The sequence below is a fragment of the Alligator sinensis genome, unplaced genomic scaffold, assembly GCF_000455745.1.
Source record: "Alligator sinensis unplaced genomic scaffold, ASM45574v1 scaffold499_1, whole genome shotgun sequence".
NCBI classification, from domain to species: domain Eukaryota; kingdom Metazoa; phylum Chordata; order Crocodylia; family Alligatoridae; genus Alligator; species Alligator sinensis.
In genome coordinates, this window is record NW_005841864.1 from 1,354,857 (window position 1) to 1,373,207 (window position 18,351).

Sequence of the window (18,351 nt, forward strand, 5' to 3'; positions counted from 1 at the left end):
GACCCCAGCTAGATGCTTATCTAACCTCCTCTTGAAGACCCCCAGGGTAGGGGAGAGCACCACCTCCCTTGGGAGCCCGTTCCAGACCTTGGCCACTCGAACTGTGAAGAAGTTCTTCCTAATGTCCAGTCTAAATCTGCGCTCTGCTAGCTTGTAGCCATTATTTATTGTAACCCCCGGGGGTGCCTTGGTGAATAAAACCTCACCAATTCCCTTCTGTGCCCCCGTGATGAACTTATAGGCAGCCACAAGGTCGCCTCTCAACCTTCTCTTGCGGAGGCTGAAAAGGTCCAGGTTCTCTAGTCTCTCCTCGTAGGGCTTGGTCTGCAAGCCCTTAACCATACAAGTGGCCCTTCTCTGGACCCTCTCCAGGTTATCCGCATCCCTCTTGAAGTGCGGCGCCCAGAATTGCATGCAGTAGTCCAACTGCAGTCTGACTAGCGCCCAATAGAGGGGAAGTATCACCTCCTTGGATCTATTCATCATGCATCTGCTGATGCATGATAAAGTACCATTGGCTTTTCTGATGGCTTCGTCACACTGTCGACTCATGTTCATCTTGGAGTCCACTAGGACTCCAAGATCCCTCTCCACTTCCGTTGAGTCACTTGTGTGGCTCACACCTGCCTAAGCTCCTTCCCTATTAATTCATTGCAAATAATTATAATTGTAATTCCAATAATTCACTGAAACCACACAAACCCTGCATACAGCCCAACCATTAGCTGGACAAAACAATAACTAACTGATCCCTGCTGCTAGGCTTGTTTGTTTTTTTTAAACTACTGAATACATAAATAATGTAAAATATTGAAATAGACCTTGGAGACAGGAAACAAAACCCAAGCTTTCCCTCCCTGAAGGAACTAAATGGGTAGAGTCCATGTTGCTTAGATTTGTTTTGGCTTCCCTGACTCTTACTTCCCAGCTTCACCAAGAGGGATAAAGAATGGCCTTATTGGCTGCATCCAGATGTGCAGGGGCATGTGCTTGCAGTGGCACAAAATTTGTGCCACTACTTTGTGCCGCAGCACATGCCTCTGCACTAGTGCTTTGGTGAGGGACAAATTGCCCTGCTTCATGCAAATTGCCCTTTCTAAGATCCTCTTGGCTCCTGGTGTGCTGGAGCACACAAATTAAATACTAGAGATGCTCTACTAATGTCTCCCTGGAGGACCGAACCTCTGTTTGTTCTGGCACTCATTATTGTAGCATGCACCATGCCACCTTTTTTCTCAATTTTTTTGTTTGTTTGTTTGTTTGTTACTGGGAAATTCTGGTAGCAAGTTTTGTCCCCGTGCTACAAATCTGCAGCACAGGGCTAATTTTAACATTCCATGAATGCAGTCTATGGCACTGCAAGGATGTTTGCAGCTCCACAAACTGTACATTGTCTGGATGCAGCCATTTAGTCTATTTTATAGCTGGTTTTTATACCTCCTAGAAAAAGTGAAGTCTGAGCAATAAAATACATTTAGAAGGTCTAAAACCTTCATCTCCCATGCCCTGTGCCAATTCTCTCGCTCTGGACAAAGATGGGCACCACCACCATCACCTGCTTTGAACTGCCCATTTTCAAAAAGTCAGTACACATCTCTCTCTGAAATAAATGTAGACATATAAAGCACAAGTAACTGGACATGTAATATATAGCTTGAATGGGCACGAATCTACACAACTTTATGCTTTAATATTTCCCATTGGCTACATGTAAGCACCTTCAGGTTTTATGCTTTAACTTTCTGGTGCAAATGACTGCTCCTAATTCTCTATATATATCACCCAGATTCATAAACCTGAATCATCTTAGTCATTCCAGAGTGCCTCCACTGACCCTACAGAATGCTAGACACCTAACTATGTCATTCTGAATCTCCTTCCTAGGGCAGATGGTCAGAAGTTGCGTGGGGCAACGCCTAAGATTAGGCACATATTGATACAAGGATAATTTAGATAAGGAAAGGAACAAGATGAAGACTACAATATCAAAAGAAACAGTCTTAGAGCTTTTGATGGGTCTGAATGAATTTAAGTCAACAGGGTTTAATGAACTTCAACCCAGGGTACTGAAGGAATTAGCATAACATCTCAGAATCCTTGGAAATAATATTTATGAAGTCATGGGAGTTGGGGAAGGTACTAGAGGAATGGAAAAGAGCCAACTTAATGCCCCTCTTAAAAAAAAAGGCAAGGAGGAGCCAGAAAACTACTTAGGTTAGTCTTACCTCTCTACCTGGGAAGCTATTAGAGCATATCATAAAGAAGTCCATTTGCAAGCATCTGGAGAAGCAAAGACTAAATATGAGCCGTCAGTATGGATTGCTAAAAAGAAAGTGTGTGTCATGGCATGGAGTCCCTAGAGGTGGCTGTGATGCCTCTAGGAGCCTGTGACCATGCCAGCTATGCCCTGCGAGTGCCTGTTCCTCTCGCCTGCCATGTCTTGTTGGAATAGATAATAAATAGGGAGGCTGCCCTCAAGTTTCTGCTCAGTCGTGGTCCTAATGGACCCTACTGAAAGCTCGCAGGTTCTCTGACCCCTTGCTGGGTCCCAGGCTAAGTAGGTATCTCAGAGGACACCCTAAGCTTTATGGGCTAGATGCATGGCTCCAACTCAACCCCTTTACTTGGCCTGCCCCCATCTCCATGACCCCACTGGCGCCGGGCTTTCTGCAGCCCCCATCTCCACGCCCCTACTGGCGCTCAGGGTCTGCATCATAGCATGTCCCAATGAGACCTCCTCCTCCTCAATAGCCTCAGCTGGTCCACTGGTACAAATAACAACAGAAAACACAAGCCCATGGGCAACAAACACAACAATTACAATAACCATGTGGTGCACACTCTACCCCTTTTAAGAAGGCAAGCTTTAGTCTCATTATAATGTGCCTCCTACCCACAAGTACTTATGAGCTCCTATAGCTCATTAATCCTACCAGCAGCAGAACAAAAAGGCAAGCATTTCCAAGTAGTTTCTCTACAAGAGTTCCTTCCCCCTTGGCTGCTGCCAGATAATTAACTCTGCTAGCCCCAGTCTAGGGCTTATATGTACTCAGGGCCCTGCTTCCTTCTAGTCAGCTGACCGGGTGCAGGTGCCAGCTAATGCCACCATTAACCTACCTCCCACACAATCCCCAGCTGTGGAGATCTGCCTAGCTCTCAGGGCTCTCCAGCTAAGCTGCTGCTGCCCTTAAAGGAGCAGGCACACTTTTGTGCCCTGCGACAGTATGCCAAACATATCTGATCTCCTTCTTTGACCAAGTAACTACTTGGCTGGATGAAGGGAATGGGTTATAAGCATATGTAGACTTCAACAAGGCTTTTGACAGTTTCATGTGACTTTCTCATAAGCAAATTGGAGAAATGGACTAGAAAAAAATTAAAGGTGAATAGACAACTGGCTCAATAGCTGCAAGCAAAGAGTAATTAAAAATAGATCCATATTGGAATGGGAGGAGATTTTGAGTGGAGTCCTGAAAAGGTCTGTCCAATGCTGTTAAACATGTTTATTAATTATTTGAATGGTGGAATTGAGAGCTTCTTGAGCAAATTTGCAAACAATGTGAAACAGGAAATAATTGTAAATTTACTGGAGGATAGGAACACAATTTGAAAGGTTCTTGATAGATCAGAAAACTGGGCTGGAGCTAACAGGATGAAATTAAATGCTGACAAATGCAAGATGCTGCACTTTAGGAAGAATAATTTAGACCACACAGACAAAATGTTTGGATGACAGCACTATGGAGAACTAGTCTTGGTGGATCACAGACTGAATATGAGTCTTCAGTGTGATACCGTTGCACAAAAGGTGAGTTTGGAATGCATAAATAGGAATATTAAGTGCAAGATACAAGTACTGCTAGTGCCTCATTTGTTGGCACTGCTTAGGCCTCGTCTAGAGTATAGCAGGTAGTTTTGAACTTCACCTTTTAAAAAAGGACATGGAGAAATTAGAGAGGGTCCACAGGTAGGTAGCAAAAATGAAAAAGGGTTTGGAAAGCAAGTCAAACAAGTTGAGGTTGAAGGAAATATGCATGTTTAGCTCATAGGAAATGCACCTAAGAGGGGACATGATCTTCAAACACCTGAAGGGCTGTCATAAAGGAGGAAAACATCTGTTTCTCTCTTGCTGCAAAGAGTAGGACATGGACCAATAACTTGAAGTTGCAGCAAAACAGGATATCAGGAAAAAATTCTTCACTGTTGGAACAGTGAAGCAGTAGAATAGACTGCCTAGGGAAGTTGTGGAATGTTCAGTATTGGAGTTGTTCAAGCAGAGGTCAGATAAGCACTGATTATGGAAACTTAGCAGCAGCTATGCCTATGGTCTACTATGAGTATTTCCCATGCTTCTGGATTTTGCTGGCTGACACATGGGGCCAGGAAACTTCACCCCCTCCTCCCCTCCCACTGTTGTTGTATGTCAGACTCCAGTTTTTTCCCCACCTTCCTCAGAAGCACTGGGTGTTGACTGCAGTCAAGGCTGGAAATTTTGACTGTGGACTGCCAATACTTCTGCTGAAACTAAATCCTACAGGTTCCTGGCTCGAGGGTCCTGCTCATCCCCTCAAGATCTGGCAGATCACCATACTTGGGGTCAGGAAGGAATTTTACCCCATGGTCAGATTAGACTGTGGTAGTTTTTGGCCTTCCTCTGTAGTGTAGGACATGACCTTCAATGGATTTCTCGGGCATAAACAAACCCTTCTAGCAATATGACAACATAACTGCCATTGTCGTCCCACTTTACCTGTGGCAGATGAGAGTCCTATGCTTTGTGGAAGACTGTGTAGTTTTAGTAACAGGTTAGACAAGGATCTGTCTGGAAATGTTTGGATAGGGATGATATTGCCTCAGGCAGGGAGTTAAAATAAAATGACCTCCAGAGATCCGTTCCAACCTACCCTGTGATTCTCTGAACTGGAATTCTATCTGTAATTGATCGTTAAACACTGTAATAGAAAAAATGTGAAAAATTAAAAGATCCTTATGACAAGTTCCATAACACTTAGTAAAATAAAGCGACTTTCTTGAGACCACTTTTATAGATTTGTCATAAGTGAGACCAGGATTGGGTCCTCATGTTATAATTATATGCCCACTACCGAGTGCAGCCCCCTGATACTGATGCTCACATATAAAAGGGGTGAGGTAATTAGGACTACCATACAAAAACATTCTTTGGGAAAAGGAAATATCTGAATTTTGGTATAAAACAGTACCTCTACATTGCAAGACAATGATTAAGTGCTGTCATTTAAACATCCTTCATTATTTTATATTTCTTAGTAAACCTACCAAAGATTTCAAATGAACAAACACCTAGCATAAGCATATTTCCTTATGCTTGCATCTGATTATTGTCCTTTATTACTCCACAAGATCTCAACAATGTGCTGGATAGAATTATGAGATCTGATAGTTTGTTCTGCCTATTGCATTTTCACCTGAGTACATTTTCCCAGAAGCAGACATCATCTATAGGAAACATCAATGAGAGTATCATTTTTAAATAGCCCAGCTGATATTGACAACTGTGACTCCTGATTTGGGGGAAATAGGAAAAATCTTCTTAATCATGATAGAAGAATAGCCAGCTTGATAGAAGAATCAACTGCTCTCTAGAAAATATTAGAAATACTGAGGTAACTCTGGGTCAAAACTTTTTCTGGTGTGACCTAACAGCTTCACTAACTAAAAAAGGAGTAGTAATGATTTACAATTAGAATCACTTGGGCCCCTGCAACACATTACATATGCAATTAATGAGATAACTGTGCAATAAATTTAGACCAGCCACACGTGCAGTGATTATCTGCCATAAAAATGCCTATCCAACTATAAAAAGCCAACCAGCTACATAGTTAGTGCTTGAACAACTCTATAGCTAGTTTCTAACCAGCTTTAATTTGAACAAGTGGTAGGGCCCTTACACATCTAGCAACACAACTGCTAGCACCTTGACCGCTAGCACTGCGGCTGAAAGGGACTTGGGGGTCTTGACTCACCACAAGATGAAAATGAGCCACCAATGCGATGCTGTGGTTGGCAAAGCAAACTAAACTCTGGTGTGCATCCACCAATGCATTGCAACCAAAACCAGGGAAATCATCCTCCCGCTTTCCTTGGCCTTGGTGAGACCGCAGCTGGAGTACTACATCCAATATTGGGTCCCCCACTTCAGGAAGGATGTGGATAAGCTTGAGAGAGTCCAGAGGAGAGCCACTCATATGATCCAAGGACTGGAGGGAAGGCCGTAAGAGGAGAGGCTCAGAGACATGAGACTTTTCAGTCTGGAGAAGAGAAGGCTCAGAGGGAGACTTGGTGGCAGCCCACAATTACATAAGAGGGGTATATCAGGACCTGGAAGAACAGCTGTTCACCAGAGCTTCCCAAGGGATTACAAGGTCTAATGGCCATAAACTCCAAGAAGGCCGATCTAGACTAGACATAAGAAAAAAGTTCTTTACGGTGCAAGTGTCCAGGGTCTGGAACAGACTTCCCTCCAGAGGTGGTGCAAGCACCTACTCTGGACTCTTTCAAAAAACAAGTGGATGTATTTCTTGCTGGTGTCACTTGATCCCAGCTGACTTCCTGCCTACAGCAGAGGGGCTGGAATTGATGATCTCATGAGGTCCCTTCCAGCCCCTAATGTTTATGAAATGTCTGAAATCTATTACATCTATAAAATCTGGGACGCGGAACAGGATCGGAGTCATAGATGTCTGAGAGATGAAACACAACTTAAGCCCTAGTCTGCAGATCACGACAGAGCAGGTAACAAACTATCACTATTCACTATTTATTTCAACATCCACTTGCAAAGCATAATCATGCAACTAAGAAAGCAAAGTTAATTAATTAATTCATTGTCTTGTATTTTCTATGCCCATCCATAAGTATTACTCTGAAGAGGACACCATTCTATTTCCCTTTGTACACCATTTTTCTAGCTACATACCTGGCCATTTTTGGCCAGATAACAAAATCTGAAATTGTACGCAAGTGAAAAATGCTACTTATGCATCTAGAAAGCTACTATTTAGGTGTAAAAAGGGAAGCAGACTTCTACCCAAAATTATTGAAACACTGCTAAAATGTGATTTGAACCATTTGACTAACTATAGATTCTTACAGGTGAGACACCGTTTTGTATGTCTGATTTTCCAGCATTTAGAAAAGCCATTCACCACATAGCAGTTAACAGTATAGGTTCTCTCACCTAGAAGCAATTCAGTCCACTTACCAAATTATTCCTGGACATCCCTTTAACATTTCTCTTTCCTACCATCTAAATTGCAATTACATTTTTGTTGTAGATTTAATACATTCTTTACTCAAAATATTTAAAATGTGACATCTATGTAAAATACTTTACTAAACCCTTCATCATGAGGAAAAATTCAAATCTAGAAAAGTATAGCTTCTATATACACATTCTATGATAAACTTTTCTTAAATATCTGGCTGAGTCTGAATCAGATCACTGAGGAACCACTTGATTTAAAAGGTATACCAAGCAACTATTCAAACAAAGTATTTCTACATTACATGTGAAGAAAGAAGTGATGTTCCTTTTTATCAACATAAAGAGAGCCCTTTGGGGAGATTCAAGAAGATAAGTATGGCTGATAAACACACAGAGATTTTAAACGCATCAAAATCAAATACATGTTAAAAAAAAACAATGTCAAGACATGAAAGGCAATACAAGACAAACTCATTGACATTAGGATTAGAAAACAACCACAGACAACTTCAGAAGTTACAAAACACATAAAAGAGCCAAAAGTTGTTAGTTCCTCTTAAACACCGAGAAAACACTGAGTTGATCTAGATGCCACTGAAAAACAAGTTCCGGTAACAATGAGAAAAGCAGCACCTTGTCACAGCCCTTCCTGATTATTCCGTCTAAATGGCTTTAATATTAAATTATTTCTTCTTTTGTGTTACTTTTTAAGTGCACAGAAAAGGCACACGTATTATTTATCACTACTTAACATAACCATAAAAAAATAGCAAACTGAATAAACAGGATGGTAACATTTTTTCTTGGTTTCAGAGCAAATTCTTAAATTAAAGAAAGAAGATTTTTAGGTGACCACTCATTTTGCCCAAATAATACCCTAATTTTTTAACATATTAACCACTTCTAAACATTTCATTTTGGCAAATCCTTGGTATTTTATTAAACATAATGGACTTTTATGAATCCTAATTTTAATGATCTTTGATTTTTTGCAGAACTAATTTTTTTTTTTAAGTATTTGGTTCCATTCACTGAAATTACTGCACATACTGAAAAATATGATAAAGTAATGAGCAAATGAGAACAGCTACCACAAGTTGTAGAAACCAAATGCCCTTCTAGAGTTCTTAAAAAGAAAGAAAGAAAGAAAGAAAGAAAGAAAGAAAGAAAGGAAAGGAGAGAAAAATCATTCATGGTTATTCATTTGGAAATCTCTCCTCTAAAAATGCAAAATAAAAACAGATTACACTCCAAATTCAAGATATATAAAATCTCTCCAATGTGAATAGATTAAGATAAAAAATGTAAAGGTGACAGCATGATACGCATATGCTTTTCCACACGTGTATAATATACATGAAGATCTTACCTTTTTCACTGACACTTTCACTTTCTATTTCCACATCTTCACAGCTAGTATATTCTGGTGTTGATGCGCCCTCTTCCTCTGAGCTACTAACTGACATCTGCCTTTTCTTTCCACCTCTTTTTGCTCTATGAGGTTTTGGAGGGGATGGCCGCACTGATTCTGATTGATCAGAACTAAGGGAATCATTTCTTAGCATAGTTTCCATTTTTTCCCGCTTTGCTTTCCGCATGAGAATAGCAGAACTAGGATCAAGGCGACTCTGTTTTTTAAAGGAATCATGGTTCTTGGATTCAAGGTGTTCTACTGGAACTGGACTATGTCTGGGAGTTGGTGGGCTATGATTAGCAAATTGTTTAGAAACAGAAATTCGTATGTCGCCTGTTCTGTCTATAGAGTATGATCTCTGAGTTTCCACAAGAGTTTTTCTGTCCTGAGTTCCCTGTAATTGCAAGCGTTTTCCTAATTTATTCTCAGGTACTTCTGCTTCCTCCATTTCTGTATGTGGCAAAGCTACATCACTGTGCCTCCTTTCATGCCGTGCTTTAGAAACTTTTGCATGCATACGCATCTGTTGTTCCTCAGGATGTGGTTTCACAGGATACCTTGCCAGATTTGGGTCACTCCTATATCGAGTGTGATATTCATCTTCTTTCCTTTGCTTTTCTTCATCTGCTACCTTGCCTTCCTCAAGTTTTTCTGGTAAGTCTGGATAGTCTTGTGACCTTCCTTTCTCCAGTTTTCGACTTTCATGCCTTTCTTTACGTTCTCTGTCATCAGTTTGCCCTTCTTGCTGCAGTGAGGATTTTGGCACCCGCTTGCGTTCACTTTTGAGACCTCCTTTTCCATTCTGTTCTGAAACCAACAGTGTCTTCTTCCTACCATGAAAAGTTGTACAATAACGTAACAAACTTTATAATTAAAATGGTACAGAGAGAAGCAAAACATACTGGAGTTGTATAGGTTCTTGCTACGGAACAATAAAAACAATAAAAGCTATGGAAAACGGCATGGAAAGGCATTTACTTTACTAACAATGAATCTTTTCATTATTATCCTTATTTCCTTCCCATCCCTTCAAAAAGTAAAAAGTAGGGTAAAAATAATACTTTTTATATTCTAGTACCTATAATTAATGCATAAAATTACAAAAAAAAAAAATCAACAAAACCTAGTTAAACAAAACAATCATCTGTAACCATAACATTAGTTGTTATGGGATTCACTAAGGAATCAGATATATCAGTGCTGGAAATACAGCAGATAACAGAGAAATAAAATTCTTCCCTATCCATTTTTTACCCAGCAGCAGTGAAAGGTGGAGTTCATGGCTTAATGATTCACACATACCACATTTCAAGCATGTTGGCATTATGTACATGAATTGCAAACAGAAACTCTCTCATACATGTAGTAGCATAAAGAGAATTAATAGGTGTACAACAAAAGAATCAATCCAGAAAAATAATATTTGTTCTATCTTGCATAATTTTACTTAACCCTGAAGAAAACAAGTACCAATATCATTGGCATCTACAGATAAAGAAAATCAGAACAGGCCTTTTGAAACAAATTAATGGAATATCCAATGTTCAGAAATGGGAAAGGACAATTATTTGCTGTATTATATTATATAACCAAAATACACAATAATGAAGTTGCTTGAAAAGTAAGCCCTTTTTCATAATATTTACATGTGCTGGGTTAATTCAGTATCATGAGTTCAGTTTTATACAACTGTACTGACAGACAGGAAAAGTAACACTAAATATGTCTCTGGATGACTGTTCTTTTAAAAAATGGCACCCATTTCCAGCTATTCAGTCTTAGAAAGCAAAAAACAGTCCCAGTGGACGTGTCTACACATGCATATTAATACAACACAATAAACTCCAGTGCTTTAGTTTATTGCTCTGGGCATGCAGTTTGCCTGTGTGCCCAGAAGCGCAGCACGTTGAGCCAGGTCAGAGCAGCCCCAGCTGGCAGGGGGCCCAAGGGGTCAGCTTGCCAACCCAGGGCTGCTTCCCCCGGCTCAGCGTGCTGTGGAGGGGCTGCCTGGGGCACAAGGGTGCTTCAGTGTCAGGCTAGCTGGCAGGAAGCCCCCACAGTGAAGCACCCTCCTGCCCTGCTGGGGCAGTGTCTACAAGTGCGCTGCTGAAGATTAAAAGTTCTGACAAAGAATAATACTTGTACTTACAAATACTATCCTCCTGCAGAGTTAATTAACTTACTCCAAGTCAATAGGGGTGCACACACAGACACACATTTATTGTGCAGCTAATTAGTCTACTGCACAATAAACATCTCATATAGGTGCACAAAGTAAAAACCAGTTAGGCAGTAGATTGAAGATTAGGAAAAAAATCAAGAATGCATAGTCATTACTGTTTGTGTGTGGTTCTACAATTTATGACAGAGGTCACAACTGTGTGTGTGAGAGATAATTACCCACTGTCATTTGGTTATGAATGCTGTGTGTTGAAAACTGCAGCAAGTATGTCAGTGTAATTTTAAAGGCATTTTAAAATAGAATGAAAAGTTACTAAAAATATTGTATGAATGGGCAAATTTGTGACTATTGTTGTTGCCTTACTTTTGGTCAGGAAAAAAAAAGTCTATCAAGCATGCAAAAGAGATGGGTCTTCTACAGTAATTACAGAACTCTTCTAGTCTATTGTTGCCTTTCAGCTGACTGATGGTTACAAAAGACCAGTTTTAAAGTGAAATGATCCTTCAGTCAGGTAGGGTGACAATTTGATTGCTTACATTATGTGACCGGTTTTGCTACACTTTTCATGGAATCCTGTTCCTCTTTAACCAGGGCAGACCTAACCACAGGTAGGCAAGATGCAAATAACCCTTGCTCAGTCGAACTTTCCATTTTAGTAGTCCCCATGAAAAGCTGCTTTCACCTCTGCCCCTCAAGTTCGCCAACCAACCTTTCAACTGCCACAATCCTTCCCTCTTGGTTTGCTTATCACTTTCCAGTTAGTAGGCAGAGGAGCAGAAGATTCCTCTTTAGTTGATTCATTACAACATACAGCCAGGCGATACTATGAATCATTACCATACTAATTACTATAAGTGCTTATGGATAGCTTTATTTTCAAATACAAAATGCTATCATTTCTATATTGTATAGTTACTATTATATCTTATGTTAATGAGGTCTTTCGGCCCATTATTTTGTAATTATTGCAGTGTAACATGATATCTTTGGCAAAACTATGAAAGAGCATGTGTAAGAACATTGGAGATGCTTCTTAAATAACTAAGTTCATTATGTTCAGGTCAAGTTTTGGTAATACTATCTTTTAAAGTTTCCTTTCAATTATGAAATGGCTTTTAAAATCCCAACAGGCACAACAGGGACATTTATAATGAGTAGCCTATGATTTTGCATACATTAATACCTAGGACATAAAAATTGTAAAGCAGCTACAATTTTATGGTTAAACTTTGGCTTCATAGAATTTACTGCATACTGTAGACAACATACATCTTAGCATATTATTGCATTTAATTGTGAGTGTCCTTAAAAGCATGCAAGACAGAGAAGCAATCTCCTAGAAAGATGCTAATCTGTAATATTATTTAGAAACTAGGTCATGTACAGTGGATCTATAGAGGGTCTAAGGAAATACTGTATTACCTTTCTCTGGGGGGTTCACTTCTAGACCTGGATGAAATATGCTTTTGCTCCAGACCCATTGCTTGTTGTAATACTTCTGCTCCTTTCCTCCTGTCAGACTGCACGCTAGAAGAGGAGATTTCCTGTGATGAGGCAGCTGCTGTACTTAATGGAGTCTGAGACCTTGATCTCTCCTGAAGCCTTGCCTTTTTTTCTCTAGGTGCGTCAGAACTTCCACCAGTAGCTGTGTCACTTAGTGCTCCATCCTGACTGGGTGATGGTTGTGGACCACTTCCAAAAAACCATGCTCCTGATTTGGTTAAGATTTCTTGTTGTTTTCGACATAAATTGCATACCCACATAACCTAATTGAAGATAAAAAAGAATTGTATCAGCATTCTCGAGCCCATTGTATGCTTGTTATACTAGTGTGCAAATATAGTGTTTCTCCTCCTTTTTTTAATTGGGTGATGTTACTGTTCATGATAGTGCTCATAACATGCTTGTGAAAGTGCTAATTCCACTGAATAGGGGCAAGCATAATGCAAGCAAGTGCTGTGCAAGCTTCTCCATAATGTCATATCAACATACATCAATCTTGACCTGCAACAACACTAGTAACCCAGTGCTGAGCCTCTTTGAGTAATTTATAATAAGGCTGAAGATTTTTTTTAATAGAATTTAGAAAATCTTTTAATGTGGAAGAAACATCAGGATGGAACTACCCAGTCATGAGATAAACTTGAAACTGGGATTATAAAGCTCAAGCCAATTAACTGTCCCATTTCAATCACAACATTAGTGCAAACTATAAAAGAAGCAGGCATTATTACAGTATTTCTCCTTGTTCTTTTCTTTTTATACAATATAACATCAACATCTGAATTCTAGTGACTAGTTTCAGCTATGGCAAACATAACTACTTACCAATGATGTAAGACTGAAGCTTAAAAAAAAAAAATCTACTGCTACGTGACTAAATGCAACAGTGAAATGGACAGATGAGTATAGTACTTTACAAGACTGAAAATCTTATTAAATAAAAAGACCAAACATTTGCATAATCAAAAAATGATCATATATAAAATCTCTAAGCTAAAAAAAAAAGAGCAACTGTTCCAGTCACTGGATATCACCACTAAATCCTCTCTGTACAGAGGGTTTCTTTTTTTCCTTCTAGTGGCCCTAAAAAACAACAAAAAACCCAAGCCTACACTTTAGGATTATAAAAAGATTGGGGTTAGTTTGTACTGTAGGTTAAAATAATGAGAGCATTTAAAGTTAAAAAATTATTAGGAAAAGAAGTGGAGTTTTAGAGAAAAAAAAAAGAAGAGCAAGATAATTCAAAATGAGATGTCAGGGAAGCTAAAATAGGTAGAAGACAAAAACCAGAATCTTGAGTGCAGAGATTGAAGAGTAAAACAATGGAAAATAATAATAAAAAAAGAAAAGTAATGTAAATTAATATTGAGAGGATTATTCTTTTTTCATATTTTAGCTATTATTTTCTGTAAAGGGACAGATATGCACTGAACATTTAAAACATAAGAAATTTGAAGAAAAATAACCATTTTATAGGAAATAAACTGTAGGTAAACTGCAGATATGACAATATCAACTTTCTTTGAATATCATCAATAAAAGGAAAAATATTTTCAGCCATTTTATATAGCACATACTTAATAATTATTAAGAAGGTCCTAAATACATTAATATTCTAAAGAATATAACTGGACTAACAAGTGTACAACCTCTATAGCAGTGTCTGAACTCTAGTTAGGGGGTTGAGGGTGGGGGATCAAATATCTTTCCCCGCAGCCATATCTACATTGTGTCTTTAAACAATGAGTAGGCTTTCATTTTTCCTCTTTTCAGGAAGATGATGAAATAGCCATTAAAATAGCTTTCATTAATTCAAAAAGCTTCTAATCAAAAGTTACAATTATTCCAATAGCTGCACAAACATGTCCTGTGTCAAAAATAGAAGCATAACAAGCCTCAGTGGGATAATAAGCACAACAGCTTCCCATTTACCACAAATGCTAAACATTACAAAAATCTTCTTTTCATGAGATTATGCCATATCTTCTTCATCTTAGGGATTCTGATTTTGAAACAGGATGGAAGGACAGAAAAGATATGTGATCTTGAAAAATCAACAAGTTAACATACAGTCTCAACTAGGAATAACTCATTTTAAATGTTCATATACAATCTAATTCAGTTTTTAGCCTAATGTGCATGTTTCAATGGTGTATAGTCATTAATCAAAAAGGTATGATCACACATAGTAAACTCAGTCTCCCTCAAAAATAGTAATAAAATATACAATGAAGGTGTTCTGAAAAACTTGACAAGAACAAGCATTTTTAAAATTCCAGAATAGTTTAAATAGTACAGTACAGTACATGTACAACGTCAGGAAAAGACTAACACATTTCAAACTAAAATGAAATAGTTTTAAAAAGTCCTTAATGTTCCTTTATTTTAGCGAGAGTAATTCTTTTAATCAAACTATAACACAAGATATTTAGAAGAAAATTTGAATGCTAAATAAAAGAAATCTTGATTTTTAACAATATCGCAGAAATTAAAAGGCAGTAATTGCCCATGACCAACATCATCCCTAATTTAATATATCAGATCTAAATATACCTATAAAATAAAAAATCCAAAGTAATCTTTTCTTTGTATTTACTAATATAAACTTACCTAATTTTATTTTGCTTGGCTATCAGAATTAGTTGTTATGGACAAAAATATGAAACTTAAACAAGTGGTAACAGTTAAGGAATAAGACACACAGAATACAAAAGGGAGAAATACTATACGTGAAATTAAATAAAACATTTCCCCATAGCTGCATTCGGACACAGCATACACACCAAGCAGCACAGATTACATATGAAGGAAATCTGCATTATACTCACATAGAAGCTACACTACCATCTCTGTTTAGGATTCTCTTCAGGATTTAGCTATTAAATGCTATGTTTGCCTTGAGCTATATTCAGTCCAAAAGGAAAAATAACAAAAGATTTTCTTAGCAGGAAAAAAAAAAAGACTTGAGGTGACATAACAGTTTCAGTAAGAAATCTGTATATTGAAAAACATTTTTAGAGAAGTATGTGGAGCAAGCAATCTAGCAGCATGCAGGAATTATATCCTGATTGAATATACTGGGATGTGGTCCAAACTAATCTAAACTAAAGCAGTTCTGTGTAATAACTTATTTTAACAATCCACAGATGTTAGGCAACCAAACAAACACTCTGATGAAAGATTACAGTGCTCTAACGTGGCTTCTGAACCTCCATGCAATGCATCAGGAAAATAGAGAGAGACAACATTACTTTGACCTACCATTAGCAAAACATTTTCTTTTTAGTGAGTTCTGATGCAGCACTAGAGTAGGTCATTCAAGAAACCATTAGATATTTTTTCTGTAAACTTCTAAGGGATAGTATTCCTAATGTGCATAGAGCTATTAGAACCAAAGAGTATGTATTAAGGGGTACTCTTCATTCCAAAAGTTTATATGAATGAAATTGGGGGGAAAGTGCATTTTCACAGCATAGCAAAAGAGCCCTAAGTTTTACAGCTATGTTACAAACCCAACAACGCTCACATAGGATTCAACTCAGGTGGGTCAATGATTCCCAAAGATTCAGGTAGAAAACTTTACAGGCTTAGTGGAAGCATGCTTTAGGCAGTAGGACTCCATGCTTGCCCTTGTGAAATGTGGGGTATTTCATTCACAAACAAAGATATGCCTCACACTTACTCTTACAGGCACTGCCAAACGTGATCCATATCGGGAAGGAACAGTTTTCCTGTACTAACACAACATGAAATTCCAACTTGAAAGTACCCATATGAAGTAACAAAGAACCATAATATACAACAAAAACACACATTTTCAATGACAAAAATAAAAATACTGCCTTATCATTATATTTTTTCTAAACTATAATAGTAGTAGCGAGATAAAGGCTGTTTCAAATTCTGCTCGATTTTTTTCAATGTTTTAACCTATGCAACCTGCAAGAGGAAATTAGGATCATTATTAAGGAGAATATAAACTTAGGGTTTGAACATTCATGACCCTTGTGAGGTATTAATTCCCTCTAAAGGCAATGCAAGTTTTATTTGAATTAGATATACAAGATCAGATTTTTGTCTGGTTCAGTTACTTTAGACCTGTCTGCATAGTTCTGTGCCTTTACTTTTGAAAAGCACTTTTAAAAAAGGGCAAATTAGTTTTTAAAAAATGTGTTGGAAAATTCACCAATAGCTACACTGGCAGGTGCACATCATGAATTACATGAACTGTGAATGTTTTTGGTTTTTTGTTTGTTTTTTTGGGGGGCGGGGGGAAGTGTCTGATAGATAGATGTACATCTGTTTATCTTCAATATTGACACTCTATTGTTTATCTTCTTCCATCCACTTAAAGACAAAAGTCATTTTTACACATACCCCAATTCTGCACACAGATCTGTTCAGCTAGACCAGGGGTGGGCAAAATACAGCCCGCAAGCCGGATCCAGCCTGCCAGGCACTTCATCTGGCCCGGTACCCGCCCCCTCCAATGAATTGCATGCCACCCAGCCCTTCTGTCCATGAGGGTGACAGTGAGGCACCCACGTGTACAACCCCCCAACAAACCCTTTGGTCCTCACTCCCACCCTCTTGTGCAGAAGGGGTCTGCCCAGCCAGCAGCTTCCATGAGAGGCTCCTGCTACAGCCAGAACATGCTTGCTCGGGGCAGCAGGTAGGGAAGCGTTGGGGCTGGGGGGTGAGGGGTTGAGTTGCAGTTGGGCGGAAGCGGGAGTGAAGCACAGAGCCTGTGCCCAGAGGGGTAGTGGGAATGTGGAGCTCAGTTGGGCAGGGTGTGGGTGCAAGGGTGGGGGGTGTAGGGACCTCCTACACTCTCCCCTCATGGCGTGCAGCCCCAGCTGCCAGCAGCAGCAGCAGGCAGGTTGGTCAGGACACTCATGCCCAGCATAGAAATTTGATGGGGCATGGCTATGGCCAGCACTGTGCAGGAGGAGGGAGCAGAGCCCACCCTATTGCCAGGGCTCCATGCTATGCACCTGCAGCTCCAGCACTCACAGCAGGGGAAGCCCAGCACTGCAGCCTGCTGCTTCCCCTGCTGCCTACTGCACAGGTCCTCTGCCAAGAGTGGAGGGAGCCCCACCTCCTGCTTCTCCATGGAGTCCCGCATGGGGCTTCCCCACTGCAGGTGTGCGGTGTGAAGCCCTGGCAATATGGCAGGCTCTGCTCCCACTCCCCATGCAGCGCTGACTGGAGCCATGCCCCACTAGGTACCTGCACCAGGCATGAGCGCCCTGACCTCTCCGCCTTGCGGGGAGCATGTGGGGTGTCCCTACACCCCCCCACCCTCCCTCACACCCTGTTCCCACAACCCCCATCAACATATGCATACACCCCAACATACCCTATGCCACCCTACACAGCCACACCCTTTCACAACCCCCCCACACTCCCACACCCCACCATACACATAATATAAAAGTGACACTTTATTTTTGAGTTATTATGCAATCCCTTCTATATACAGTACACAATCACAAGTCATGAGAATTATTTTTTGTAATAAAATTAAAATAAATTATACTAGGTGTTTGACTTATACTAGGTATTTGATTTAGTTTTTTTCTGGTTCTAAGATGGCAACCTACCTCCCAAAAGGAGTATGGGGGGGGGGGGCAGCAAGAGGAGGGACTTCAGGTGGCAAAGGTCAGCGGTTAGGGGACAGGACTTCCGGTCTCAATGTGGTGACCAGGGAACAGGGCAACAGTCAAGGGGTGAGGCTACCTATGCGGCACCTGACAGCTCGCCAAAACTTAAGTGGCCCTCTGTCCAAAATAATTGCCTGCCCCTGAGATAGACAAACTCTATACCATGCATGAAGCCCCACTGATGTCAATAGAGCTCAGCCATCAACCCATGACTAAACTTACATTGTTCCATTCATCAGACTAGCACAACAGATCTCTGCTTTATGAAACTTTTCATGTATATATTGAAATCAAAGTAAACCATAGATGACTGCATCTCCCTAGAATAACAAAAAGTATT

General features: G+C 39.7%; 1 protein-coding gene across 1 annotated transcript in view; it reads right to left on the reverse strand.

Annotated features, from left to right (window-relative positions):
- RIMS1 (regulating synaptic membrane exocytosis 1) overlaps positions 1-18,351 on the reverse strand; it is a 368,530-nt gene that overhangs the window by 309,633 nt on the left and 40,546 nt on the right. Inside the window, exons 2-3 of the mRNA XM_025216953.1 lie at positions 12,268-12,611; positions 8,619-9,493 (exon numbers count right to left, since the gene is read on the reverse strand). Coding sequence (XP_025072738.1) covers positions 8,619-9,493; positions 12,268-12,608 — 1,216 coding nt within the window. The 5' untranslated portion in view covers positions 12,609-12,611. The remainder of the gene's footprint in view (positions 1-8,618; positions 9,494-12,267; positions 12,612-18,351) is intronic.